The following is a 27,724-nucleotide window of genomic DNA, read 5'->3' as shown; positions in this document are numbered from 1 at the left end:
TATTGTTCCTTAGTGATTAAATCATTTCACAAAAATGCACTTTCACATTTAACTTGTTTTATAGTTTAGCAATTGGCATCTTTCTATCTTTGTGTATTGTTATGGGTAATATCACCCACATAATGAAAAAATGTGGTGGGATTTTGTTCAGTTAAGTTCAGAGTCATATACGTAGAGCAGTGTAGCCATTTTATATGAATCCATAGACTAGGCATAGAAGTGGTTCAGCCATAAGATGCTTACGATCAAGATACTGGACCGAATGGAGTTCGGGATAAACTGTCATATATTGAATGTAAGTAAGTAAGTAAGTGCTTTATGTGCCATTGTACATGCGTACAACCAAATAGTGTTCAGGTGTTAGTCCTGAGCCGCTGCGACTGAGCCGCGCAGCCACTGAGCCGCGCAGCCACTGAGCCGCGCAGCCACTGTGGGTCAACCTGACCAGCATGTTTTTAGAGGTCGGGGAAACTGTAGCACCCGGATGAAACCTGGCTGCCTTCAGTCTCCTTGGATCCTCTGAAACGGTGCAGCGCCTCCTGGGTTCATCCCTTTTTCAGAGCACGGTGTCCTGCACTGGTCAGCTCCACCTCCTCCTTACTCTTTCTCCTGCACAGCTCCCTCCGCTCCACCACAGTCTTTCACCATCTTTTGTGGAGAGATCAGCAGTTCATCTGTTTTAATCTCCAGTGAACGTCCATTAGCCAGAACAATAGAAGGCATGTGTGGCTTAGCTGTGAGTGTCGTCCGGATACCTCCTTGCTTGTACAGGTTGTTTCCTGTAGCTCCTCTTGTGACACCTTCACTGTGCAGAAAAAGAAATTTGTAGGTCTCAAATGGGTTTAGCTGATAAGCTAGCTGTTCACTTTTAAAAAGCTGCTTTTTTCAGGACCATTTTGGACTCTCTGCAGTAAAAAGAAATCCACCAAACCCCATAAATACACAGAAAAGATGTACAAAAGTATCCAGTAAAACAAAGATGCAGTTGGCTGAACAAGGCAAAAAATGCAGCTGTAACGAGAGAGAGGGAGGTTGCTGCCTGCTAACATGTCACCATGACGCCATGTCAGAGGAACGAGCAGTACCTGTACACAAACAATAAGAGAAATTGCTATATGTTTAAAAATATATACTTCATTAGCTGCTAGGTCACAATTGTTTAAATACATCAAACACATTCCTGCATCCCAGAAAATGACAAAATCACAAGATAATCTACTGACAAGTCAAATGTTAGTTCACCCTAAGAAAACATATGAAAATGCTTATAAAATGAAAGAATGTCTTTGTGGCTTCCTGAAAAGCCTATTATTGTGTGTACCTCTCAGCCAGGGCCGGTTCAAGCGCTCCAACAGTGTCACAGCGGCAGTGCAAGCAGACCTGGAGGTGGAGGGCTTCCCCATCATGGAGGACAAGGGCCTGCAGTTTGGAGGAGGCTTCCAACGGCACTCGGAACCCAGCACGCCGACCCAGTACGGGGCGGTGAGGACCGTACGCACCCAGGGACTGTTCAGCTACCGGGACGACTACCGCACCCCTACCGAGCCCCCCAGTCCCAGGGAGAGCAACAGTGACGCCCCCTGGCAGCTGGAGCCGCCCTCCCCGCGGGACGGCACCGCTTCACCAGTCGAGTCGGGTCGGGCTTCCCCTTCCCACCGGAGAGACGGCACCTGGTTCATGCAGCTGCTCCACACGGAGACCAAGCGGATGGAGGGGTGGTGCAAGGAGATGGAGGCTGAGGCAGAAGAGAATGATCTGACTGAGGAGGGTAAGTGATAAAGCTATAGTTATAATAGTATATTGCATTGGAAAATAGATAATATGTCAGTATATATCAGCGGTTAGATGTTTTGCTGTTATTAGTGGTGGTGATAGTGCTAAAAGTATTCAAAACAGCAAAATTGTACAAATGCGTTGTTTGTCTTGTTTTGACACTAAAAGGATTTCATGAGGTTTTTAAACCACAGGAATTAGATTTTTGTTGACACACACCTGTAAGTTACGCAGAGCTTGCTTGTTTTCCTTAAGTGTTCACATTTAAATAAGCCTTTGTTCTGTGTGCGTTTCAGTCCTGGGCAAGATCCGGAGTGCAGTGGGAAGCGCTCAGCTACTCATGTCTCAGAAATTCCAGCAGTTTTATTGGCTGTGTCAGCAGAATCTGGTAAGAGACAAAGGCAGTGAGAGAAATGGGGCGATATTGTTTTGGAGGGCTGTAAATCTGTATCTACCGTCGCATTGTGTGGCCCCAGTCCAACCGGGAGCTTCTCATAAAGTCATCAATGCATTTTTATGTTTCACACTTGTTTTAACGGTTTGCGGAGTGCCCCTTTTTCATATGCATTCTCTTCTAACCCCAAACATGTGCAGATCACAGTAAACTGGGATTGATTCATAGCAGTTTACCTTATTGTCCATAAACATGCTGTAAGTTACTCTGCTTCAATTCCACATAAATGAATGAGTTATTCGTGCATACATGCTTTTGTACATGTGCATGTTATACGAACAGTACAAATTGTCGGATTGTTGGAGGGCTTCACTGAGCACTGATGGCAGTAATATTTCCAACATTCTGTCCCATGGTGCTACAAATAACACTACTACACTCGCCACATTGGAATTGGGAAGTAAATACATTTTCAGAAAAGCACTATCTATGATCATTGTTAAAACATTTTGTGGCCTATACTTACGTTAAATGTTTTCAAGTGATGGAGAAAAACACACATTTTATTAATGCAGAAAACAGCATGGTATTTTGTTACACATTAATGATTTGGTGAGCCTTCAAAATATCATGTAGCTCCAGTGCACTGTGTTTTGGAACAGAGCAGAACAATTCTCTGGAGGAAGGGAGTCTTGGATTAAACAGTTTGCCGTCAGCCAAGGCTTAAAATGAACTCCTCCAAATCTGCCGGCTATGGATATGTGCGACTTTAGAGACAGTTCTGAGAAGGAAATGATGAGTTCAGGGGTCAGAGAAAAGCCGATCATCTGCTGAGGCAGCCCAGTGGTAATTACGCATCAAAACACAACAGCCTGAATACTATCGGAGGGGAGCAGGAGCAATATCATCAAACCTGCAATCTGTTGAAAGACTTTTAGACAATATTGAGATCAGAGATCACTTGTTCCTGTACAGCTCTTATAGAGTCCCAGAGAGTCCTCAAAGCCTTTTGATGTGTCTGCCATCTAGGGGATAAAAAGTGCACTGCAGAGACTTACCCTCATTCTTTGCAGTAATGTATTTGGATGCAAGCAGTGCAAGTCATTGTTATGGATTACAAGCGTTGCACCGATTGCCTGAGGTGCTGCTCCTACACCACAGAGCTCATTAAAGGTACACTTTCTTTTCAGTAAAGTGTGTTCCCTGCTCTTTCATAGGACCCCAGTGCCATGCCGCGCCCCACCTCTCAGGATCTGGCCGGGTTCTGGGACCTGCTGCAGCTCTCCATTGATGACGTCACTATGAAGTTCGACCAACTGCAGCAGATCAAGAACAACAACTGGAGGCCCACGAACAGTCCTGAGAAGAAGGTAATGTTTGTTTCACAACAACGTTGGATATTGACATTGATTGCCATGTGTAGTACCAGATTTGATCACTTTGCTCTGTGTAAATAATGCGTTGATTTCTAAATCTAAAATGGCATGGTTGCAGTGTGATTTGTGCTCTTGCCACTTGGCAGACTCTGTAGGTTCAATCAAGAAATACATGAATATGAGGGAGAATGGTATCTGCCTGTATTGGTTGAGCGGTCAGCTAGTCACACGTTAAAAGTTAAATAAACAAATATTAACAGCATTTTATCTTTATTATTTAAAAATTTCAGTCACTTATTTGTAAAATTATGGATGGAAGTTTGAACAGATGATGTCAAGGTGACATTTGCCTCTTGATAACCTTATACTTTACCGTTCCTACTTCCAGCTGCCAGCTCCTGTACCAAAGAAGGTGGTGCGACAGCGGAGTGGCCTGGTGCGGGAGAAGTCCCTGGACCTGCCGGACAGACACAGACAGGAGGCACGGCGGCGGCTCATGGCGGCCAAGAGAGCAGCATCATTCAGACAGAACTCAGCATCAGAGCGGGCGGACAGCATTGAGATCTACATCCCCGAGGCTCAGACTAGACTTTGAGAAGACAGGAGCACCTTTGAACTGTTCCAAATATCTTACAACTTTGAAACTAGCCTTTTTTCTAGACTGCTTCTCCTCTCTCTACACTTCCTTACTCCATCTATCTGTCTCAGTAGCCATTATCAGTGCCATCCTCAGTGCCCATTGCCAAACGCCACTGTTCAATAGGATGTGCCAAGGCTGTCGTCCCATTGCCAGACCATGCATTGTTTCTTTGACATGGGTTGGTTGGGTTTGTCTTGTAATTGCTGGTGATGCTTATACCCAGCTGCGTCGCTCTCATCAAGAAACCTGGATGAGTGTGTGTAGTTTTTCAGCATTTGCAAAGTGCCATATAAAAAGTGCAGCTTTCAAAACCTACCAGCAGCCAGGTCTTTGAGCTAAAATTGTATGAAGATGTATTAATTTCAAGGGGTGCAAAGTCCCTTCTGTATGTTTTAGCCATTTTAGTTGAGGATTGTTTGATTAGCATTTTAAAACTAAAATAGTTTTAAAACCGTGCCAATGCTCAAAATACCTCAGCTTTGATGAGGCATGTGGCACTTAACAATTCAGGCGACCCCTCATAAGCTCTGGACTGCTCAGTGTTGGAAAATGCAGCTTTCTACCCAATCTGGAAGTAGTTAATCATGTCATGTTCTGGATTGGTGGAATCACAAGTGTTCATTAACATGCTCATACTAAAAACAGCAAACATTGGTGCTTAGAAAATTTTAACTTCTGTCAAAATGCAAATCAGGTGCAAGCTCAGATTCAAGCAGAAAAAGCCCATTTGCAACATGAGGATTTCCGAGCAGGCCAGTTTTAATCAGTAGATGACAATCAGACTGGCCCTGCATTATTTATTGAAGTGGCATCTGGCAGTTTCAAAGAGTATTCAGACTTCACAGCTCTCTGAAAGGAAGCCACCTCTCAACAGCCATGGTTGGAAGACTGCAAGAAAATGTATAAGTTTGCTCATTTTTAATAGACTAAGACTCAAACCGAAGACATTCTTACTATAAGAACAAGAATGCTAACCAATAATTTAACATGCTGCCAAAAGCTATCTACAGCATTGTTAGAGATGAGATTTTGAAGCACCATTGTATGCAGAATTCTTGCTGCCATTTTAATAAAATATTACCATTTACTTGAAGCCAAAAACATGCAAGTGTTGTGCCAACATTTCCATCACCAATGCAGTAGTAAAAATGACTCTTACTTATGTAACTCTTAGATCCAATTGTGTAGACAATGCACTTATGCACTTATTACAATTCTCTCCAAGGGAAATGTACAGTTCACAATGATAGTACTGTTGTTTTTCTGATTTGTGAGCGAGAAAAACATTGTGTGATTTTCCCCACCTGCCTTCACACCATTTTGCTTTAACAAATTTCACAAAATATTCCTTTTTTTTTTCATGTGACAAAATCAACTCAGGCCCTTTTTCAGTAGCATTCTCACATGTAATTCTATCAATGGTCATTTTGCTCAACCCACATATCTGACATTTTTACCTAAGAAATACCTCATTCTCTCCACTTTACACTTCACAATGGCCCCTTTTGGTTGTTAAAGCAGTGACAAAGATGAATGGAAAGAAATTGGGGCACGAGCATTCCGGGGAGGAGGCTAGCCCCAAATAGCTTAAACAGTGTAATGTCTGCTGTTATTAGGGAAAATGTATGAGCAGACCCGATCACAAGAGATCTATTTACAGGGAACTACGTCACACAACACACCTTTAGTCTTCTTATCTGTACGGTAGCTCAAAGAGGACAAACTAAACTGTAATATTTTCTCACTTAATTATAGTATAATTTTAGCAGTGCGTATAGCTGTAGTAGCAGTATATCAACACATGTATTTTTATAGATACAACTATGTTCCAAGATACAAGGGCTTCTTGGCTCATTGGATAAGAGCATCTACCCCTGAACTAAAAGATCATATTTCAAATTCATAAGAGAGATTATACATTATTTATGTATTATATAGAGATTATGCAGAATATTTATTGTCAGGAATTAAAAATTTCTAAGTCACCTGACTAAAATGATTAGCATTTGTGATAGCAGAACAATCAGTGTAGCAAAAATATTTTAAATGACTGAAAGGTTATGACTGGATTTTGCTGTAGAGTTTGTAGACTATAGTATATTTTACATGGGTGCATATTGCAGTGGAAGAATGTTGGATGTCACATGTGCATTTGAGAGATACTGTGTCAACCTTCACTGCATAAGCCAATGTGGATATTCACTTTTTAGCTCAAAATGCTGTCTGTAGCATTCTTCTTGCATGTAGCCAAAGTCAACGGCACAACAACACACAGCAGTGCCAGACTTTATTTCCATATTAGGTTGCTCATATTATGACATGACAGCACACCTTCTAGCTAGCACTGTGGAAGCGAGCTGGTTGCTAGGCCTTTTTTGCCGGTGTCAGGCTCGGGAACATGCACTCAGTTTGACATATGCTCACCCCAAACTGCTTTCATTGCTGTGTGTAGCTCCAAGGCTGAGGATCACTATTCCACACTTTGACTTGGCAAAGCCGCTTATGTAAGATTTTGGAGTCCTCGGTGAGATCAAGCCGGCATCCTCAAAGCCCCTTCAAAGGCTTTTTATGGAGAAATGTATCACAGAACAGTGGCCTATAGCTCTAGGCTTTCTTAGTTAAATGAGACAACACAGACATCCTTCTTCCTTATGCAAATTACCAGGCCAGGGCTTCAAGCGACCTTTCCCTATTCAAATATACATCTTCTGTGTTAGATGACATTTTGAATGATGTAAATTCAGGAAATTAGTCCCAAAATTGCATCAGCCTGTTGTGAATTTATTACAAGACATAACAAAAGTAAAAAAAAATACAATATTACAGCCCAAATAAGTAATGGATTTATTATCGAAGCATAATTTTTAATAATGGTGATTATGGCTTACAGCAGGGGTCACCAACGTGGTGCCTGTGGGCACCCAGGGGCCCTTTGGGGCATGTCCAGTAGCCCTTGGGACTTTTTCTAAAGTGTAAAACACTTCATTTTCTTGAATCTAATTCTTAAAATTACAGTTATTTCGGTTCTTGTGACTCAGTATGAGTTTAAAATTAAGCTATTTTAATATAATATGGGGTCAATATCCTATAAGTGAACAGTGTACGTTTAAGTCTTAAGGATTTGTTTTTAACTGGTAGCCCTCGAACAACTTAATGCTCTTAAAGTAGCCCTCAGCTGAAATAAGGTTGGTGACCCCTGGCTTACAGTGTAAAGTCGCATTTCTGTCGCTCCATCTTTTGTAACCACTGCATTCTTCTGGAATAGAAGGCGATGTCTTTAGCTTGTTGTGCACTAATATTACTGTATGTGTGCGTGCGTGTGTGATCCAGTGAGCTCAGCAAGATTAATTGGTATCTTCGCACCAAAACCGTCTGAAAACCCAAGGGCAAAAAATTACCAGGAAGGCAGAAATGACCTACAAGTGCCATCTTCCTTGACCTCACCACCCTTTTTGAATCATAAATCGTTTGCAGCCCATCTCCGCCATTTGCTTGCTTTATCACATTGCCCCTTCATGTCCAACATTTGTGGCCTCACTTTTGGTGAGACTCACGATGAGCTTTCACTAAACCCAAGATGTGAAATATTTAACGGGACCTTTTTTGAAACACGCTGAGGAAAGTGTTACTTACTGAGACTGATTCAACACTTCCTTTAAATGGAATGTGAAATACTAATTATTACAAAAATGAAAAAGGTTGTAGTTTAGCTAAGAAAAAAAAATCATCTCTTGTATTATATCTATAGTAAGGATGAATATAATGCCAAATATTCATTATTTGTAAAGAAATATATAGAGAGTTATATATAGATATATAAATATATAATATATGCTCAATTAAAACATGAAAATATTTTCGGCTCTTGCTCATGTTTTGTCATTTTTAAATGGTTCATTTTATAAATTGATTTGCCGGCATGCAAAATAATGTTTCTGAATGTAGGCTTATTTATTATTATTCAGTTATTTTATCTAAGCCACTGTCTCTTCAACGGTTTAGTATGTGTTTAAGTTGACTAGCCTACAACACAAGCATTTTTAAATGTTTGTTTGTGTCAATGCTTGATCACTCAAAGTATTAGTGTTCTACTTTTTGTGTTATTATCCACACAGATTTTGCTTCTTTAAACAGATTCATTCTAGTTGAGGAGGTAATTCATTGTAAATACTAATTGCAATTAAATTTTTTGACAAAATGTTTGGGGAAAAAAATCTATTTGTGTGGTGTCTGTTTCTCCATCAATAGTAAGTTTTGCTTACGTTGACCACGCATAGGCATTATGCTCTATAAGATAAGATAAGATAAGATAAGATAAGATAAACCTTTATTGATCTCACAAAGGAGAAATTCACTTGTTACAGTCGGCGTTACTTCACAGTCTTATTGTACATAATATAATATAGCAGTGGTTCTCAAACTGTGGTGCATCATCACTTGATGGACTTTCTTCAAGTGGTTACACATGGTCTTATTCAAGCAATTTTAGACTGTATTCATTTCTACAGCGTATTAATATGATCACCCCTTTTGTGGGCTAACATTTAAGTTGATTTTCATATTTTCTGTTCAGGTCAGATCGATTTTAGACAAGGTTTAGCCCTGATGTTACTTGAAAGGTCAACTCCTGCATTTGATGAGGTTCTATTTGGTATGAAACATTTGAGAACCACTTCCGCTTTCTCAGAGCGAGGGCGGCATCTGGTGGCCAAAGAAAATCACTACACAATATCAATAAAATGGCTCCGGCAGTGAGTGAGGCAGTGCACTGACCAATAGGAAACGAGGAACATGTGTAGAGGCGTGACTTCCTGTTTTCGGTCATATGATCAAAATTGAAGTCGCATGATTTTAGTTTGAGCTTCTTTCTGAACAGACCACCATGTGAATGGAAAAAGTCCTTCTTCTGCCTGGTGTAACAAACTTTGATGGTGAGTTTCACAAAAGGTTTTCTATTCTCTACTCACAGTTTAAACTGTAGCCAGGCTTGAATGTTTTGGTACAATAGCGTAGCATCAACATCCATCCATATTGGCCACTGGCGACATAGTAGCACAGCGACACTAATAAAAGTATCCAGTAGTTAGATGGTGGATCAGTCTCTGTTAAATAGGAACAAACAAACTGTTCTTGTTAGCCGTGTGTTGTGTTCTAAGTCCTTACTAAACCACAGTCTTCACAGATCATGGACTCAGGGCAGGTGACCAGCCAACCCCTTCAAATCCACAAGCCCAGTGCTGAATTCTTCTCCTGGGAGTATCGTCTGCACCTCATCGCTGCGGGCTTTGGCTTCTACACAGCAGTGTTCCTCCTCAGCCACTTCCTCTCAGTGGGACTGTCCCGTACCTATAAGTCGTTGCCTGCCAAGGAGAAGGTGTTTTGGAACCTGGCTGCTACACGGGGTGTGTTTGGCCTCCAGAGTACTGTAGCAGGACTGCGGGCTCTCACTGAGGAGTCTATGTTGTTCAGGGACAGAGTCAGTGGCCAAGAGGACTGGTCATGGTTCCATGTATTGACTGCCACAGGTTTTTTCGTTTTTGAAAATGTAGCCCTCCATACTTCCAGTGTGGCGTTTTGGTCATTTGACCTGCCGCTGGCCACGCATCATTTCTTTGCTCTGGCAGGATATGCAGGCGCAGTGGTGTGGGATTCAACAGGACACTTCCTCCCTATGGTGACGCTGCTGATGGAGATGAGCACCCCGTTCACCTGTATATCCTGGATGTTACTCAAGGTATAGTAGTGCCTTGGCGTTTTTGAACCTTACAAAAGGCAGTTGTGGAGCCAGTGCGAGTGGTTTCAGATCCTTTTGAGGTTTGTTTAAATCAAGTTTTCTTCAGAAAGAGGAAGGAAGTTCTTAAATTCACTCAATGCAAAACTTGCTAAAATGACAAGACCTCTCGTTCCAATTCTATTAGTTTTAAATTGAATACATTTTTTGGTGCTTTGTCATAATCCGACATAAAGCCTTATTTCTTCTCTGATTTCTTCCTTTACAGGCAGGTTATGCTCACACCTTCTTCTGGAAAGCCAACCAGTGGGTGATGATTCACATGTTCCACTGCCGCATGGTGCTCAGTTACTACATGTGGTTCTTCAGCTGTACGCACTGGAGAGAGATCAATGCCCACGTCTCGCTGCCCCAGCGGCTGCTCTTCTTCCCCGGATTAGTCCTGCTCACGTTTGTCCTGAACCCCATCTGGACACATAAGAAAACTATGCAGCTTCTTAACCCTGTCGACTGGAACTTTGGCAACAAACCGGTGCCTGTCAATGGCCCCAAGAAGGATAAATCGCACACAAATTAAGTCATATATAAAGGTCATTTCACCGCCATGGCAGTTTTTAAGAACTACACGTGATCATGGTTTTTAGAGTGTTTTTTATTTAGTTTTGGACCCATTAATGAGAGAGCACTCACCTTTTATCATTGACACCCATGAGTCTTTTCCCAGATATTTCCGTTTTATTAAGAGTGTTTGTTTTCATTATGTAATGGCTTAAAGTCTTTCTTGTTTACATCAACAAAATATGCTCTTGTGATCAGTATTCATTCAGTATTAAGTCTTTCTCATACAGCACCAAAATCTACCTTCATCTCCCCTATTTAAATGTGTTAAGGAGCTTCACTACTATGCTATGATCATTTTTACACTTTTGAGAATCCCAAGTCACTCATAAGCAAGTGGCTTTATAGCTTAAGAAATGTGCTCTGAGCCAAACAAATCAAAAATAATAACGTTATATAAAAGAGTATTTGAATGACATTTTGTGGTTTCATTTACTGAAAGGACAGTTTGTGATCCTGACACAATAACCTCTTTGTTATTTAGATTCTGTTGTGGTGGGATTGCCCTGTCTTTTTCAGTTGTATAATGCATCATGCTGTCTGTGCAAATGGCATAAAAGGAACTGGTGTACTGATTTCTATAATATGATTTTCTTCTACTTATTGTATTTGACGGATAGTAACTCTGCACACCTAAGAAGGTGACAGGTGCTTAAGAGAGGAGGATACTTTACTTTTAAAAATAAAGCAATGCTCCCTCTGGGTTTTATTGCAATGTTTTGGATACACTTTCATCAGGCTTGTTGTCTCTGATACATTTTTCAATTTGGTAGTTTTTGTTCACTCACCGTCTTTAAGATGCTACATATCCTCTTAAATATTTTATCCAAATTCGGTTTGATATCCAAAGCGTGTAGCCTATTGGCGTAAGGAATGTAGCCTTTTCATATCAGATAATTATTTTTTTATTTGAAACATTGATCAGCGCAATTTAAATGCATTATAGCATGATTATCGCACCATCATATGCGGCATGCAAAATTACCAATAAGGTTTTAATTTTCAGTTTGGATAAATGATGATTTTGGAAAAAATAGAATACATTGATTTAGAGCAGTGGTTCTCAACCTGGGGGTCGGGAGACAAATTTGGGGGGGTCCCCAGATCATTTAGATAAAATATACATAATTTCATCAGCATATAATCTTATGTTTTATTGTAGCATGTGTTTGCAATTTTACCAGAGTGCCATTATTTGATCGTAGTTTGATGAATTTCATTTCAGCCATTTGTTTTTTAAGAATTATGTAGGCTAATGTTCCTATTTTTCACAGTGTGACCCGGGTGGGGGGGTCACGAACCCCTTTACTTGTTATAATGGGGGTCGCACCACTGATTTAGAGTATGCAAAAAAAAAAGGAAAATTGAGAAGTATTTGCTTGTTTGCTTGTAACAATGCTGTATTATAGGTATGAGCCATCTGCAATGTAGTTAACATACTTTGCAAATTACCTCAAAATTTGCACATAATTAAGAGCATTAATTCTGATTTTGTTCATATGTCTTGATGAGTTGATTAGCTTTATGTATTGTGATCTTTTTATCTTTCACATAAATATTAATTGTTGTGGTATTTAGGATTAAGGTGTTTGCTGAAATCCCATTATCAAACATTTAAACAACAAGCAGGCAGCTGTTTTTTATGGGACTCCATGGGTGGGTCTATTTGTATACGTCACACCCATAGCTCTCTCATCAGACGGTGTTAAGGCTTGAGTGACAACCACATCGGCCAATGAGAACTCTTCTCTGCAGCGCTCGTGGCCAATCAGCTCCCAGGAAGAGGGCAGATGCTGCTAATGGATGAGCTCCGTTTGCCTAAAGAAAAAGTCCAATCCACTGAGGACGCAGGAAGATACTTGGCTTTTCCTTGTCGTTTAATGGGAAAAAGTCAAACGTGTGCTTAACCTGTCGTTGCGCTGCAGACGGATACGTGACCGACAGGAAGAGACACAGTAAGTTGACGTTTTTTCTGTTTCTGACAAAGTTTGAGATACTTCTTTTTTTTTTAACCAAGTTTTGCTCGGAAAGCGTGTCAGAACAGCGCGCGCTCTGTATTCTTCATTAAAATGGGGGTTTGTTTCTTTGTCAAAAGCGAAATGAGTTTTGTTTAATATCAAGTGATGTCGGGGGAGAAGGCTTAAAACGTGGCGCTTGAGTTAACTCTCAGTGTCCCACTTCTGTCAACCTGTGAGCTGCTGTGAGCTGCTGTGAGCTGCAGCTTCTTACTTGATGGCCTCCCATTCTTTATAATGGCAGACACGCTACTTTAAGGTTTGCTTTACAACTTGTTACGCGTTTTCTGCGTTGTTACATTGTTATTAGACTAAAAAAGAGCTTCCTATTATCAGGCTTAGGCTTGTGGGGATGTCTGTAACAAAATAACAACTGAGGTGATTTATGTGTCACAATGTTTCAGAATGGGCCCAGGATTAAACGTGGCTACAGCATCATTTGCAAAATCGTGTTGTGTAAATTGTGTTGAACCATCCACTTCCCTTTGCCCTGACTGCACATGTGTATAGAAGATGCTTTATGGCTGGCAGTTTAGCAGTCTACAAATTCAAGTAGTCATGCATAGCATTCCTCTGTGGATGGAGCTGCACAGCTTCAGTCAACTGGAACATCAGAGCAGAGCTAATTAATCCAAGCCAGAGTTAGATTGGGCTTTATGTAGCTCTGAGACCGTTTTTTTCCAATTGGTTTTCAAGGAAAGGAACTGGAGTAAATACTTTGAAGTTCACCCTATCTGTTCTGTCTTCCCAAGGTGAATGGGCAGGAATCAGGGGTCTCACTCACATGTCTGTACACAAGTTCTCATTGGTCATTTGTTAGGCAAATACTCACAGAGGCAAAGGCAGAATCCTGTTTCACTCCACACACTCATGACACTCTCACAGCCAGGACATAACCTCAATGTCCTGAATGATTTAAAATATTTCTACACTGACTACGACAGCTTCTTTTTTTTTATACCATGACAAATCCTGTTGTGTCAAAGTTTGGACGGGAGCTGTGGATTTATCATCAGTTAGTGATGGACCCTGTGGCCAGCCTCATACCCACTAAACATCCACGGAGATCCTTATGACATTGTTGACATACTCGAGCTCCAGCTGTGTGAGAGTCCACTCAAGCCACGGATTTTCTGCAAATACACGTGTGAAATTGCATATTTATTCCGGAGCTGAGATTTGTTTGTCCGTTGAGCTCCCGTTTCCCATCTTCTCACCTTGCTGCTGCTGCTGCCCCGCTCACATTTGACACGTAATCTCCATAACGTGTAGACAGTGAGTGTGTGATAAAGTGACAGTGACATTTTGGTTTTTGTGATTAGAAGGTGTCAACAAAAAGCTATTTCGGGGCAGCAACAGATTAGTTCCACTCTTGCCAGTGTTTGCCCCCGGTGGATTTGGTGTGGTCCAGCGTGAAGGGGCCGTGGAGCAGGGGATGTTAAATCTCAAATGAAAACACATTTGCTTTACTTTCCTGGTATTCGAATAAGCCTATATGCAAAGTAAGCTTTTATAACATTGCTCACTACACCCCACAAACGTCCCCACCCTGTTTGAGGTTCACTGCTGGAAAGTACATATCCACAAACAACGCAACAATTGCAACAAATCTGATGGAAAAAAAGCAATCAAACTCACAGATATCTTTTCCAAAAGTCATTCAACGCATACCTCTCAAACTAAACTCAGGTATGATTGTGTTCCACTGTGCCTTCCATTCTTATTCCCTGTGATAGTGTCCTTTCTTGAACCCTCAGACTCTTAAGGCCGATCCGTCTGTTCTTCAAGGTCTGATAACTTGTCGCCCTGCACTTCTGCTCACTCTGCCAGCAAACAAAAAAAAGAGTGGCATTTTCATCTCAAAGTCTCACGAGCCTTCCCTCCACGCCGCCCGCTTCCCCAGGCTTTTGTTTATGACTTTTGTGGAATGCCACTTGTCATTATGCATGCTCCACAACGCTGTGCTGCCAGGGAATCAAAAAGCCCTTGGAGAAACCCCCGCTGTGGTGAGAGATCCTTCTTTTGCATTTGAGGAAAAACCTTTTGGGGGAAAAATTCCAAATGAATGTATTCAACGTGTATTAAACGTATTCTCCGATGCTGAGGATCACCTGCTGTGTGCTGTATATCCCGGTCATATGTTCTTCAGCAAAGCGTATAATAAGAACACTGGTAACCTAATTGTCAGCATTACTGTAGCATTGCGGATGAGTGTTTACTAGAGTGTGCTGGAAACACCACAGCTCTGCCTGACGTGTGACGACACGCTCGGCTTTGTCTGTCATCTGCTCCGAGGCTCACTGCTGTTTGGTGTCTTCGGCTTTGAACTTTGTGATTAGACACTTCCGCTTCCTAAGAAGAAGAGGGATTCAGTATGGACCATGGTCAGACAGTGGAGCAGTGATGCTCTCATTCCAAGCTGTATTTGCGCATTTTGATTTTGTCGTCACGGTTTATTCACACATCTGAACATTGGACAGCCTCACTCCCTCCCTTCCTTCCTCTTCAAACGGTGCTCCATGAACTCTGGGAGATGATTCATGTGGAGCTCAGTGTCCGCCCACCTCAAAACCAGCTCTGGTTCCAGAAATCCATTTTCTTTTTTCGTTTTCCTGTAGACTTGAAAATAAATATCGTAATTTTAAGAGTTATAGGTTATAGGTGTGGTGGATCTGTAGTGCCAGATGATAAAATTCAACTTATGAAACCAGGACCTATAAAATAAGTTAATTAATTAATAAAATTCAACAAAATATGTGAAATCATGACATTTTTAAGTTTCCATATGTTTTTTAGGCAGTGTTGTGCAAACCTTGTAATTTTGTAGTATATTTGCTAATGTTGCGAACTTGCGATGATGATAATAGTAATCCGTTATGTTGCACATCATGACTTTATAACATATAATTAGTATCTGGCATACTTTTTTTTATGTGATAATTAAAAATTATAATGCTAGGTAATCTGTGGTAATTCGAGTACAATATGTCTATTAAAGGGCCTGCATTACTATGTGCTAAACTGAATGACCTTTTGGAGCATTCCTCTGTGATTTAAAGTCCTGACAACTGGTTTTTAATCTCATCATTTCAATGCTCTGGTCTAAATGCTATGAATTACCTCTCGCTAAAACTGACATATGCACAAATTCAACCTGGAAGACTTACCTGCAGCATTTATTCATTGCCTCATCACCGACAGCTCCTCACCAAACATCCAATCACAGTTCCATCTCAAGCCGCAGCCAATCACTGCAGCTGTTCATTCCTGCTTCAGCCCTCTATCGCCCAGGATCAACTTTTTAAGCTTCGCTTGGCCGTTTCCCAGCTGTGCTGCGACCCTCCTGCCCCCCTCCTCTGCCTGGCCTCTCCTCAGCTCTGCTCTTTGTCAATTGGCCGCCCCGGGTCTCATCCTCTACCACCACCAGTGTCCAGACTCCGGGGGAAGACTCTGTTAATCGTTCATCATCGCCGTGTATTTCGTATCGTTAATTCAATCTTCCGCCCGGGTTTGAGCACCAATTATGATTCATGCCTAATAAAGCTTTCCTAACGCCACTGTGTTTCTGTGAGTCCTTTCAGGTTCAGTTATTCTGGACTGAAATTACTTCACTTTCACATTTTGTATGTTCAGAAATTGTTTACGTTTTGTTGTGATATAATAATCTGTGAAACACTAACACTGAGGTGCCCAAAGGTATTTTTTTTTAAGCCTCAATAAATGACAACTAATCCCTTTTCCGCGTCTCTCCATGATTCGCACTCATCAACCTCTTTGTCAGATGGGTAGAATTTGAGCTGCCTTTGTCTGCCTTTGAATTCCTCTCCTTTGTTGAGAGTTGTGTCCTGAGGCGCTGCGCACAGCTCTACCTGCTCCTGTCAGTGGCCTGTGCTGCACACTGGGCCTGTGTTCAGCCCCGCTCTGGCCCTGCGCCCTCTGGAAGGGTGTGGGACAGACAGCCAGACGTTTTCACAGTAGTTGCAGACAAAACAAGCTCTGGATCTCCCGCATTATCTTTTACTGTGTATTTGTCCCGGTCGGGGCGTTAAGCTTCTGTTGTGGTTCCAAAGAATTAAGAAAAGGCGCGATAAATAGAATATAGAGCTTGAGGCCTAAAACAGTGGCTGCTTTATGCTGCAGTATGATGTCATGGTTCGGTCATGCAGTCGAGAGTGTGAGGATGTCGAGGAGTTCAGAAGCTCTTTGACAGAAACGCTCATCTCTGGTTATACACTGTGCTTCTGCAGACAACTGAAGAATGCTACGTCTTGTGCCCTTACATGCATCGTATGGTCTCCTGTCTCGGCACGTTATTAGCATGTCTTGATCCAAAGTGTGTTGTTCCACGGCTACTGACAAAACTGACCTTATTATTCTGCCTGAAATGTACTTTTGCCTGCTTTGTGGAGAATCTTTGTATGCTTTTTTTTTTTTTTTATTAACATTGGCCTACAGACAATAAGAAGTTAGCTTTGGCACAATACACCAGCACATAAGATTCAGAACTACTTTCGACATGGTTTACTTGTTTCCACCTGATCCAGTCCTGTTTAGTTGTTTCCTTGACCTGTGGTTCTCTGAAAGCGCTTGGTGTGAAGAGTTTGAGAACCTCTGCTCTACTGTGAAGGGAACATCTATCCAAACGTACAGTATCTAATCTCACCCTGTTGTTGTTGCCTCACCCTTTGCCACTCACCCGGTGACGTTTCCCATTTCTTCTTCAGGAATGCGTGGCTGCATACTTGAACTCCTTCATGCTGCACTCTGAGGAGCCGGTGCCAGAGAAGAGTGAGCATGGACGTGGAAGACTTTCCTCCCCCACCTCCGGAAAGTAAAGCCAAACTTCTTTTTTTGTTTTGTTTCACACACGACACGCACTTTGACCTGCACTTGAGTCTTCTGTTTGGACATGCCGAGATTTACATTGTCGGCATCTCAGTTAGTGTTTGTCAGGCTCAGGTGACACAGAGGCAGGAGAGTGGGGAGGGTACACGCATGGCCGGTTAGCTCAGTTGGTTAGAGCGTGGTGCTAATAACGCCAAGGTCGCGGGTTCGATCCCCGTACGGGCCACAGTTCTTTTGTAAACAACACATTTATCACATGCGTTCTTGTCATGCGGTTTGTTTTGTTAGCACCTCTGTTTGGTAGGTTCTTGAGAGACTCAACAACAGCTTGTACAAACAACACAGATTGCTCTTCTTCACTCCTCTGCTGGAGGAGTGTGTGGGCAGCGGAGCCAAGGAATGAAGAGGGGAAATTGTGCCGTGCTGCTGTGGATTGTGGACAATGTGCCTTTTAGACGCAGACAAACATGCACCGAGAGGCTGGAGATAGACACAGAGAAATGCCTCGCTCCATCTGCCCAGCTGCTGCCTTTGTGGACTCTGATAGAGACCATGACCTGGTGACTCATCTGACTGTGCTGTATGCCGGGCTGACCATAGGCCTGTACGGGATACAAAGCGCATGTTGTTTTCCAATGACATAGGATTTTTCTTAGCTACAGTGGGGGGGGGGCAGAAAGTTTGCAGACCTCTTATAATTATTTTGATTTTATTTTGTTGTGGCGTTTTACTTTTGATTATCCTTCTGTTCGCATAAGCTAGTTTTATGAGAGCTGAGATGGAAAAGCAGCCCAGAATCCTCACGTCTGGTTTTGTGTTTGCGAACATCTGCTGTACTTGCACTTTGAGGTCAGTGTCATGCCTCGTCCTCTGTCATTAAGCGGCTGCAGGCATTCACAGCCGCACATTCAACGGAGAGGCGCCCACAACTAGCCAGTCCGAACAAAATTCTATGTGAAAAAGTCAATGAGTAAACCTACAAACATTCAACGGTGGCTTATCTCTGTACCCGACACGTGAACTATTTAATGTGGAAAAACAAAGATGGTATCGAGCTTCAAACGGCCACTTTGCCCTCCAGTTTTTGTGCTGTTGCTCAGAGGTTTGGAGGTAGGGTCACTGTGTTGACCTCACGCATTTGTCATAGGCTGTTTCTTCCCTGACTTTGGGAGGAGAGGCTGTAGGCTACAGAAAACCCCTTGGTCGTGCAACAGGTAGATTAGAGCTGCGGGCAGTGATTTGTAGAGCCTTCAAAGCTTTCAGTTTGGTAAAGGGCTTTAAAGGAGCTATATCATGCTATTTTAGCCATTCCAAAGTTAAGTATAGGCATTTATATGATATATGGTACCTCTACCACTATGGAGCACTCATTTTTGTGATAAATATAAGTGTTTTCTGGAGGTATTTTTCAAACCCGGAAGACACAACGCTTCGATTCAGTTAACTCCGCCCCCTCTCTCCGCACATACTTTACCGTAATATAAATAAACAGCAATAAGTGAAATTGCTTCACGATGCAGTTATACGGAGTTGACATCTGCAACACAGCTTCATAAATGGCTATCACACACAAGCTAATATGCTAACACACAAGCTAACCCGCGTTTGGATTGACTCACCCTCTGCTCCATCGCTGTTTACATAGTGGGACTTGCGTTGGTTATAAAAGTTAATCCACTTTGGTTCTGGCGAAGGTTCACCAAACATCCATCAGTGACAGTCACAGAAAAACAATATTTTGGCTGATAGTCGCTGAATCCCGGAGAAAAAAACAGCTAGACGAGTGGCCTCTTCCTGAAAAAGGTTGAATAAACTCCGTAGCCAAACGCGCTTCTTTTTCTCCGTGACATTATCGTTAGTTAAGAATAAAGAACAGGTGTGTCCAGAGTAGGTAACGAGTTCCATCTTCACAGCTGCAGCGCAAACATGACTGATCTGTTCAGACGCTCAAGGCGATGTGTTTGTTTTGGCCTCAGCTGACCTGGAAGCACCTCGGGCACATCCTTTTAATTTTTTTTATTTTTAATTTTTTAATTTTTTTCTCTTTGTTTCTCTCTTACGACAGAAATAATGAAAACGCTGTTTTACAAATTAAAATCATTCCGTAAGCATAGAATTAAGACATTACATTACAGACGTCGAGCACTTCCGTTCCGCTGTTACGACACAACTGAACACTCAGTCGTTCACCAGGAGAGGGAGGAGCAGCTGCTCAGAGAGCAGGATTCAGGAGGATTACTGAGAGCTGCGTGAATGAAGCCACAAACCACTCTGGGGGTGTTTTTAATAAGGAAATAGCATAACAACATGGCTAAAAGCTCCAAAAAGTCGATTTTGCATGATATAGGACCTTTAAAATGTCTTGCCTAGTAATTCTAGTCGTATTTCAGTACCACTGAAGTAGTAGTATTAACTAACTTAAACCCATGCTGACCATTTACACAGAATCACATAAACAGTATATTACTGAGAGTTAAAGTTAAGTCCCAAGTGTATGGAGGTTGCATGTGTTGTATGGTGTGGGTTGGGGGGTCAAAATGCCGAAACCCGGGATCGAACCAGGGACCTTTAGATCTTCAGTCTAACGCTCTCCCAACTGAGCTATTTCGGCGTGGGGAGGGGGAGGGGATTTGTGCTTTGAATAGTTGGCTGCCACGCTGCCCTTGTCATACAGTGAAGACCTGTGTTTTCTATCCAGCCCACGGCCAGACCATTGTTAAACTGTGAGCAACAACTTCTAATCCTTTTCAAACGGAAGTAGAGTACTTTCTTCACTGTGTATTTACTGTAAAAATAAAAAAGGCTATATGGCCCACCCATAATTACAAGCTGAAGCTCAGTCGTGTAACTCAACATAGCGTAACAGAACATAGGCATCCCACCCACCGTGAATCGCCTGCTCTGTTCCAAGTCTTCAAGGTAAATAAGCACAACCTATCCTGACAGAAGTTGACACGTGTTTGGTGTTTCTCTTTAAAGGTGCAGACATTTCTTTATGTCTTTGGAGATTCCAGTTCCATCAACTGGTGGATAAACCATGCTGGTTTTCCTGCTGAAAACATCTCCAAATATGGAATTTAACAGAGAAACCTGACAGATTTATGTTCCATTGCAAGATAGGGCCAGTGATAATACAGAAAAAAAAATCAAGCTGAAAGGAGCCAGTTTATAAATCATTCTGTAGTTTTGTGGATTTTTATAACTTTTTGCCTCTTTCTAGTTTCTTGCTTGATAGAACTTGATGTTTTGATTTATTATTATTATTATTTTAAGCAGACACTATATTGCCCATCTCTATTCTCTAACATTATTTCTGTCTCTCTAGTGTTGGCGGACACTGCCTCGTTCAGAGATGAAGATGAGGGGGAGGCCTTTGAGTTTGATGACAGTGGAGATGACATTCCCGAGGCTGACCGGTTGCCTCCTGCTCCCCCAGTGTTTATAGCCCAGAGTGCTGAGGATCACAGTGAGGAAGACTTCCCAGTACCCATCAGTGCTGAGGCCACTGCTCCATCGGCAGAAGAGGCAACAGTCACCACCTGCCAGGCCCCTACAGCAGGTGGAGAGACATTAGCAGGAGCGGACACATCTGTCAGCGAAGAGGCTGAGGGCCAAGAAGCAGATTTACCTCCACCGCCTCCCCCTCTGGACGAGTACTCAGATAAAGGGCAGGAAAAAATAGGTTTGTTATTCTGAAACCTCCTTTCTCCTATTTATTTATCTACATGTCCATTTATGCATTTACTGTGAGTCGATTTTTCTTTGTAGAATGACTAATTGTAGTGAAACCAGTGTTGTCCTTTCAGGAACATGAGCTGTTTTCTTTCTTCCATAGACAATGAAATCCCTATCACACCACAAGGCGGCACAATAGCACAGACAGCCCCCTCCCAGGGAAAAGTGAACCCCTACTCTGTGATTGACATCACTCCGCTCCAAGTGCAGCAGCTGGAGCAGCAGCATGGCCTCCCTTCTCCCACTTCCTCTCCAACAGAGCTTAAAGAAGCCACAGACCTCCACTCCAGCCCGGGAGGCATCACTTCAGGCTACTCAGTGCCTGTGCCCTGTGGCTATGCAACCCCCTCCAATGTTCCCCTTATCACTCCGGCTTACACCACACCCGTCATTATCCGACACCTCTCAATGGACGAAGAAGGTAAAATCACACATGTACACCATTCAAACCTTGTAACATGTCACATCAGATTTAGAGGATTTTGTTGGAGAATTCTAAATGGCTAAGGTTGTTCAGGAGGTTTTTAATTTTCTCCTGCCTTTCCCGAGACCTTCCCACAAGGAAGTAGAGTCTAAATTTAGCCTTCCCAAAGGCCTCTGTTGGCTGTGAGGATTTTCCGGTTTCCCTAAATCCGAGCAGTGTTCAGTCCAGTTGTGCTTTGGAATCTGTATCCACTGTAATTATCTAACCAGAGACCAGGGTCACACCAAAAGACACAGTGAACACTTAAAGGAATAGGCCACCGTTTTTACATACTAAGATATGTTCTTACCTCACTTTAGACGTGTTAATATATCCCCGTCTGGTCTTTGTCCGTGCGCTCTGCCAGGCAAACGGAGCACATACGCAGCCTCTCCCACATGTCACATAGCTCCGAAAAAGCTCACGATAGAAGCTACCAAGCTCTTCCACGTGTTCCCTATTTAAATAAAGTTACGTGAAGTGTTTTCATGCGAAGTATATTTACACAGAAATGTAACATGTCGATTTTATAAGCAAATAAAAAGGGGGACTATATTGTGAGGCGTAATGATACGAGGAGCACAGCGTCCGCGTAGTAACTCCTAAAGACTTCCCCCGCTCACTTCCGTCAATAACCTTTAGGAGTTACTGCGCTGACGTTTTGCTCCTCGTATCATTACGCCTCACAATATAGTCCCCCTTTTTATTTGCTTATAAAATCGACATGTTACATTTCTGTGTAAATATACTTCGCATGAAAACACTTCACGTAACTTTATTTAAATAGGGAACACGTGGAAGAGCTTGGTAGCTTCTATCGTGAGCTTTTTCGGAGCTATGTGACATGTGGGAGAGGCTGCGTATGTGCTCCGTTTGCGTGACAGAGCGCGCGGACAAAGACCAGACGGGGATATATTAACTCGACTAAAGTGAGGTAAGAACATATTTTAGTATGTAAAAACGGTGGCCTATTCCTTTAAACTAGTTTGAGATTTAAGGCAACGCCAGGAAGTGAACATCTTTAGTCAAAGCTCCTCTCAGCTCTCCTAAAGGAAGCTTGATTTGTTTAAAAATGTTTTACATACAATAAAAAGAACATGCTCTGTATAGTGCCTTAGTGACATCTAGTGGTCTTTCGGAAAATTACACTTGGATGCTTTGTAATTTTACTAATGACACAATGATATAATGATGATCCATTTTGATTTTCTGCCCACAGTTACAGTTGTGGGGACTGGCAGCACATCTGTTGACAGGTGTGTGACTCTTCATCTAATTAGATCCTCTTTTTCCAGTAATGTTTGCACGTACATTTAGCAACATGTTCTACATAAATACCACCCCTGAGAACCTCACACTTACATTCTTCTAATACTATGTGTGTCTTGAAGTGTTTTCAGTGAAGAGTACCCCCCGATTAGAGAAGAGGATGCTTTGGCTAAATGGGCCTCAGATCCAGCTAACACTGCATGGATGGAAAGTGAGTGAGGTTACCAATTTTTCCATTACTAAGTTAAAAAAAAAAGAATGTGTGGATTTCCTTCCTTTCAGCTGCTATTACTATTTTTTTTGACTCAAATGAATTCCCAGACATTTCCTTCCCTGTATTTTGAGGAAGTGCACACAGTTGCCTTTCATTGTGAAACCTTGCATTTTAGTTTTTGTTGAAATACTTTTGCTCTTCAGATCCGGATGAGGTGATTTACGATGATGTGCCAAGGGAAAACTCAGACACAGGTTTGTAATATATTTTTATTGTCTAGATGTGTTTTTTATGCCTTTCTTGTGTGCCTGGCTAGACTTTTGCTTTTGATTTCTATTTACTTCTGCTGTGACACAAAATCTTCCTTCTTTTTACGTCATTATTGTATTTGTGTATGTCGACAATGTGCAGAGAATGAGGAGATGATTTACGATGATGTTGAGCTGGGTGAGGAGGGGCGATGCAGCAGCTTGGACAACGGCTGGAGCTCCAGTGAGTTTGAAAGCTATGATGAAGCCAGTGACGGTGAGGGACGCCCGGACAACGGTGTCCCCCACGCCTTCATGAGAGCGAGGCAATCCCAAAAGAAAACACACGTATGTATAACGTATACTACTACTGTCCAAAACTTTAAAACTGAGACATATTTATAGGACAAGTTGAAGTTTTTAATGGTAGCGATGCATTGTAAAGCACATCTTTGGCTTCATTTTGACTTATCTTGTTTGTAGATATACTTTCTCTTTCAAAGCTATGCAAGGGCAAGCATTTAATCAAAACACACAGGTTCCAATAAGTACTCACCTCAACTTGGTTTGAAGTTGAATTAAATTACACACTGCAGGTACACTCCAAGAGAGTTATTTTATATTGTCTTCTAGCTTCTTTTTGTAAACTTGTTTCCATGTTAACTTAAAAGATGCGTCCAAACTTTATTTGACAGCACTCTGAAAGTGAACCTCGAAGAAAGTCAGTAATGCATCTACTTTGCCTCTGTTCAGCTCTCTCAAGATCTTACGCGCTTGAAAGAACACTATGAGAAAAAGATGAAAGATCTAATGGCCAATACAGTGGCGACTGTAGAGCTACAGCAGATTAAACATGAGCAGAAGGTAAACCGCTGTGGCCCGTCTAACATCCCTGCGCTAGTCCGACTCTATAGTTAACTTGGATTTTTAGTGACTTGGTTCCCTGCATCCTGCTCTGACGTCAGTGTCTCTTCAGTAGATGGTGGTGGTGTTTGTATATTTTTTATTTTTCGTCTGTCATACCCATCATTTACGTATCCATGGGTGGAAAAGGGTCTTGGGTCTTTCTCCATCTTGTAACTCAGCTTTGCAAGACTTTAGTCCTCGTATCATCCCTTAACAACCGTCTCTATAAGTACCTCATTTTAGCAGCTTCTGTAACATGCACTAATACATGGATACTTTTTTACAGTACAATGTTAGGTTTCCTATTGTGGCGAGTTTAATGTTGGTAAGCTTTTCTTTCAGATGCAGAAGTTGGTGAAGGCGGCAAAAGAAGGGACCAAAGATGGACTTGAGAAAACCAAAGCCGCTGTGAAAAAGGGCCGTTCTTTCATCAAAACAAAGTCTTTCTGTCCCGGTAAGAACACAATTCAAAGCTCTTTGTTTTGATTGCATTAGTGTTTCTGTTTAATGTTGCAGAGAGAAAGTCGGACTGTTTTGAAGAAGAGGCCGCAGTTTTTATTGAGGTGGACTGTTTTAATGTTGAGCCGGTGTTATGTCCAGCACCAGGAGGTCTTTCACAACAACAGGTACATAGCATAACGTATCGTGTAGTGTTTGTGATAAGATATTTTCCCAAATCCCTGCCTGTAATCCTATCTTTTATGTTTTTCTTTCAGCTTGTGAGGAGATGTATTCTGGGCTCTATTTTGGAAAGTGAGAAGAACTACCTTGAAGCTTTAAAGAGGATATTGGAGGTCTGTGAGTTGTGTTTTTCCCCCCTCACTGTACTTTTGAAGCTGACCTTATCCAATTTTATCAGCAATATGAGAAGCCCCTGACCCAGCTCGAGCCGCGGCTGCTGAGTGACAGGAAACTCAAGATAATCTTCTACCGCGTGCGAGAGATCCTGCAGTGCCACTTCTTGTTCCAGATAGCCCTAGCCAGCAGAGTGGCCGAGTGGGACGGCCTGGAGATGATCGGAGATGTGTTTGTAGCGTCGGTGAGCAAGACGGATGAGACCTGATTGTCGACATGAAGCATAAAAGCTGCAAATGTAATGTTTTAAATGTTCTTATCCACAGTTTTCAAAGTCCATGGTTCTAGACGCCTACAGTGAATATGTTAACAACTTTAGCACCGCCATGGCAGTAGTGCGAAAAACATGTACGGCCAAACCAGGCTTCTTAGAATTTCTTAAGGTTTGTGTATGAGTTTTGTATCAGTTTCAAATGATAGTTTCTGATATGTTTATACTCCTTTTAACTTATTTTAACTTCTTTCTTCAACAGCATCGTCAGGAAACCAGCACTGACAGAATGACGTTGTACGGCCTGATGATGAAACCTATACAAAGATTCCCCCAATTTATTTTACTTCTCCAGGTATAAATGTTCGTTGTTAATTGTACATTTTATGTTTCACCAGCAGAGGGCGTGCCACACACACAAACTGGATTGTGTTTTCCTCTAACAGTTTCCCATGAAAATACCCTCTTTTTACCTTTCACTATTTTTAATCTAGTTAACAGATATATGGTGATTATGGAGATATATGGAGATCAGTATAATTTAGTAAGTATTTATTAAAGCACTTTCTTCGTATGACACATTTTCTTCAGGACATGTTGAAGAACACACCTGTTGGCCACGCAGACCGCCTACCTCTGCAGATGGCCCTGACCGAATTAGAGACGCTGGCAGACAAGCTCAATGAGAAGAAAAGGGAAGCCGATCAGCGCTGTGAAATACGCCACATTGCTAAAGCTATGAACGAGCGATATCTCAACAAGGTCTGCACACAGCATAAAACAGCCAGTGTATAAAGTACCTAACACATGTTTAGAGGTCTTACCATGTTTTTCCGTCAGCTCCTGAGCAATGGCAGCCGATACCTTATCCGTTCAGATGACATGGTAGAGACGGTGTACAATGAGAGAGGTGAAATCATCAAAACCAAAGAGAGGCGTCTCTTTCTGCTCAATGATGTGCTCATGTGCGCCACGGCTAATGTCCGGTAAGACAATAGGCCGGACAGTTTTATTACCTACTAAACATAAATAATAGAGGATATTTAATTAATTAATGAGTACTGCAATAATGAGTTTGACACAGAGCTTTAGAATAGTATCATCTATAGACAATATTCTTTGTTCATGCTTTCAATGTTATACTGCGCTGATTTCTCCAAGCTTTTAACCATGTTACGATGTTGCTCCCTGGAGTTGTGTTTTGTATCATTCGTGCATGTTTATTCCATCTCCTTATCTCTTACACAGGAAAAAGTGCTAACTTGTAACCCCTGCAGATTTCAGGATGGCAGCGTGAGTGGGCCTGCCAATGCGTCGCTAGACCAGAGGTTCCTGCTGAAGTGGAGCGTGCCTCTGAACTTTGTGGAGGTGCTAGAGTTCGGGTCCAGCGAGGACATGCCCGAGAACAGCCGCTTCCAGCCTCCTCACTCTGGAGAGAAGGTGGTCATCAACGCAAAGCCGAGTAAGAAACACTGGGTTACGCAATGGACATGGCAACAATGCAGCCTCTATTTGTATTGGGGTTAGGTGTTACACTGGGTTGGCCTGCGCACTGCATTACAAAATTATCCATAGATTAAATGTCTTGCAGTTGTATAGTGTTGAAACAACTAAATATGACCGTAATTTCCATCATGTATCTAAACAAATGATAAATAATTGTAAAATAGTCCTTGTGAAATGCATGGCTGTGGTGTGGGTGCACTTTTTGTTTCACTTCGACAACAAAAACACAAGTAACGTCTAATGTTTGTTTTGTTTGAAGCTGTGAGTCATGCCATTGTCATTCCTGCTTAACGTGTTGATGTTGAGCTTGCACAAGGCGCTCCTCTGGTTGACTCTGTTATTCCTGGACAGTCATGTATTTGAGACGATCTATAAAAAACAACAAAAAAAGTGTATTTTCCACTTTGAGAACTGGTAACGGGTCTGGTTTGGTACGTGCCTTTTCCTATGATTTCAGTCTTTCCATGGAGCGCGCCACTGTCACAAACAGCTGCTCAACCACTTTAAAAGGACCAGAGCAACACAGAGAGGCAAGAGCGTAGGAAGCACTCGTTATTTAGTGGTCAAAGCAGTTTGCTCAGAGGTAGTGGGGCTCTGTTGCTGAGCTGGTGAGTGATTTGCACTATCCCCCTGCGAGTCAGAGGTTATATGTGTTCAAGCTGAGGTCAGGGGCTTAGTCCTTTAGGTTGCCGGTGGTAGTAAGCTGGAAGTACGAGCATTCAGTGGACACACATTGCTTTATTTACTCCTTCTTGGCTGCGGATATATACTTTATTTGACAGAATGTATGGCGTATATAATAAATCTTTGAAAGGTTAAAATACACATCAAAGCTATAGGGGATCCAAAGGGATTCCATCACTGCATGTAGTGAAAAACTAATTCTGCCTAATGCTCTACTGACCTATATGAGCAGTCTCTACCA

At 42.0% G+C, this 27,724-nt stretch overlaps 3 protein-coding genes across 5 annotated transcripts in view; all 3 read left to right on the top strand.

The window, feature by feature from the left end:
• The window catches only part of dlgap2a (discs, large homolog-associated protein 2a), a 127,467-nt gene extending 120,501 nt beyond the window's left edge, over window positions 1–6,966 (top strand). For both annotated transcript variants that reach the window (XM_079573999.1, XM_079573998.1), the window contains 4 exons: window positions 1,329–1,768; window positions 2,070–2,161; window positions 3,385–3,537; window positions 3,932–6,966. In XM_079573999.1, coding sequence (XP_079430125.1) covers window positions 1,329–1,768; window positions 2,070–2,161; window positions 3,385–3,537; window positions 3,932–4,138 — 892 coding nt within the window. In that variant the 3' untranslated portion in view covers window positions 4,139–6,966. The remainder of the gene's footprint in view (window positions 1–1,328; window positions 1,769–2,069; window positions 2,162–3,384; window positions 3,538–3,931) is intronic.
• Window positions 6,967–8,954: 1,988 nt separating this feature from the next.
• On the top strand, window positions 8,955–10,628 carry cln8 (CLN8 transmembrane ER and ERGIC protein). The gene is made up of 3 exons (XM_079573964.1): window positions 8,955–9,114; window positions 9,366–9,917; window positions 10,183–10,628. Exons 1-3 carry the CDS (start codon window positions 9,112–9,114, stop codon window positions 10,489–10,491), a joined length of 864 nt encoding a protein of 287 aa, XP_079430090.1. The 5' UTR covers window positions 8,955–9,111; the 3' UTR covers window positions 10,492–10,628.
• A 1,716-nt stretch (window positions 10,629–12,344) lies between these two features.
• arhgef10 (Rho guanine nucleotide exchange factor (GEF) 10) overlaps window positions 12,345–27,724 on the top strand; it is a 30,209-nt gene continuing 14,829 nt past the window's right edge. The window contains exons 1-18 of one of the 2 annotated variants that reach the window (XM_079572981.1): window positions 12,345–12,487; window positions 17,272–17,378; window positions 20,718–21,074; window positions 21,228–21,548; window positions 22,810–22,846; window positions 22,982–23,070; window positions 23,277–23,327; window positions 23,485–23,669; window positions 24,075–24,185; window positions 24,570–24,681; window positions 24,744–24,853; window positions 24,944–25,021; window positions 25,087–25,266; window positions 25,349–25,465; window positions 25,556–25,648; window positions 25,885–26,055; window positions 26,134–26,279; window positions 26,571–26,755. In XM_079572981.1, coding sequence (XP_079429107.1) covers window positions 17,342–17,378; window positions 20,718–21,074; window positions 21,228–21,548; window positions 22,810–22,846; window positions 22,982–23,070; window positions 23,277–23,327; window positions 23,485–23,669; window positions 24,075–24,185; window positions 24,570–24,681; window positions 24,744–24,853; window positions 24,944–25,021; window positions 25,087–25,266; window positions 25,349–25,465; window positions 25,556–25,648; window positions 25,885–26,055; window positions 26,134–26,279; window positions 26,571–26,755 — 2,380 coding nt within the window. In that variant the 5' untranslated portion in view covers window positions 12,345–12,487; window positions 17,272–17,341. The remainder of the gene's footprint in view (window positions 12,488–17,271; window positions 17,379–20,717; window positions 21,075–21,227; window positions 21,549–22,809; window positions 22,847–22,981; window positions 23,071–23,276; window positions 23,328–23,484; window positions 23,670–24,074; window positions 24,186–24,569; window positions 24,682–24,743; window positions 24,854–24,943; window positions 25,022–25,086; window positions 25,267–25,348; window positions 25,466–25,555; window positions 25,649–25,884; window positions 26,056–26,133; window positions 26,280–26,570; window positions 26,756–27,724) is intronic. The other variant, XM_079572982.1, reaches the window with a different exon arrangement.

This window comes from Gobius niger (assembly GCF_951799975.1).
Source record: "Gobius niger genome assembly, chromosome: 16".
NCBI lineage: Eukaryota > Metazoa > Chordata > Actinopteri > Gobiiformes > Gobiidae > Gobius > Gobius niger.
Note: the sequence above shows the minus strand (reverse complement) of the source record. Positions and strands in the feature narration are given on the sequence as shown.

Coding starts and splice junctions, on each gene's coding strand:
- cln8 (XM_079573964.1), top strand. Junction 9,918..10,182: donor TATCCTGGATGTTACTCAAG/GTATAGTAGTGC, acceptor CTTCCTTTACAG/GCAGGTTATGCTCACACCTT.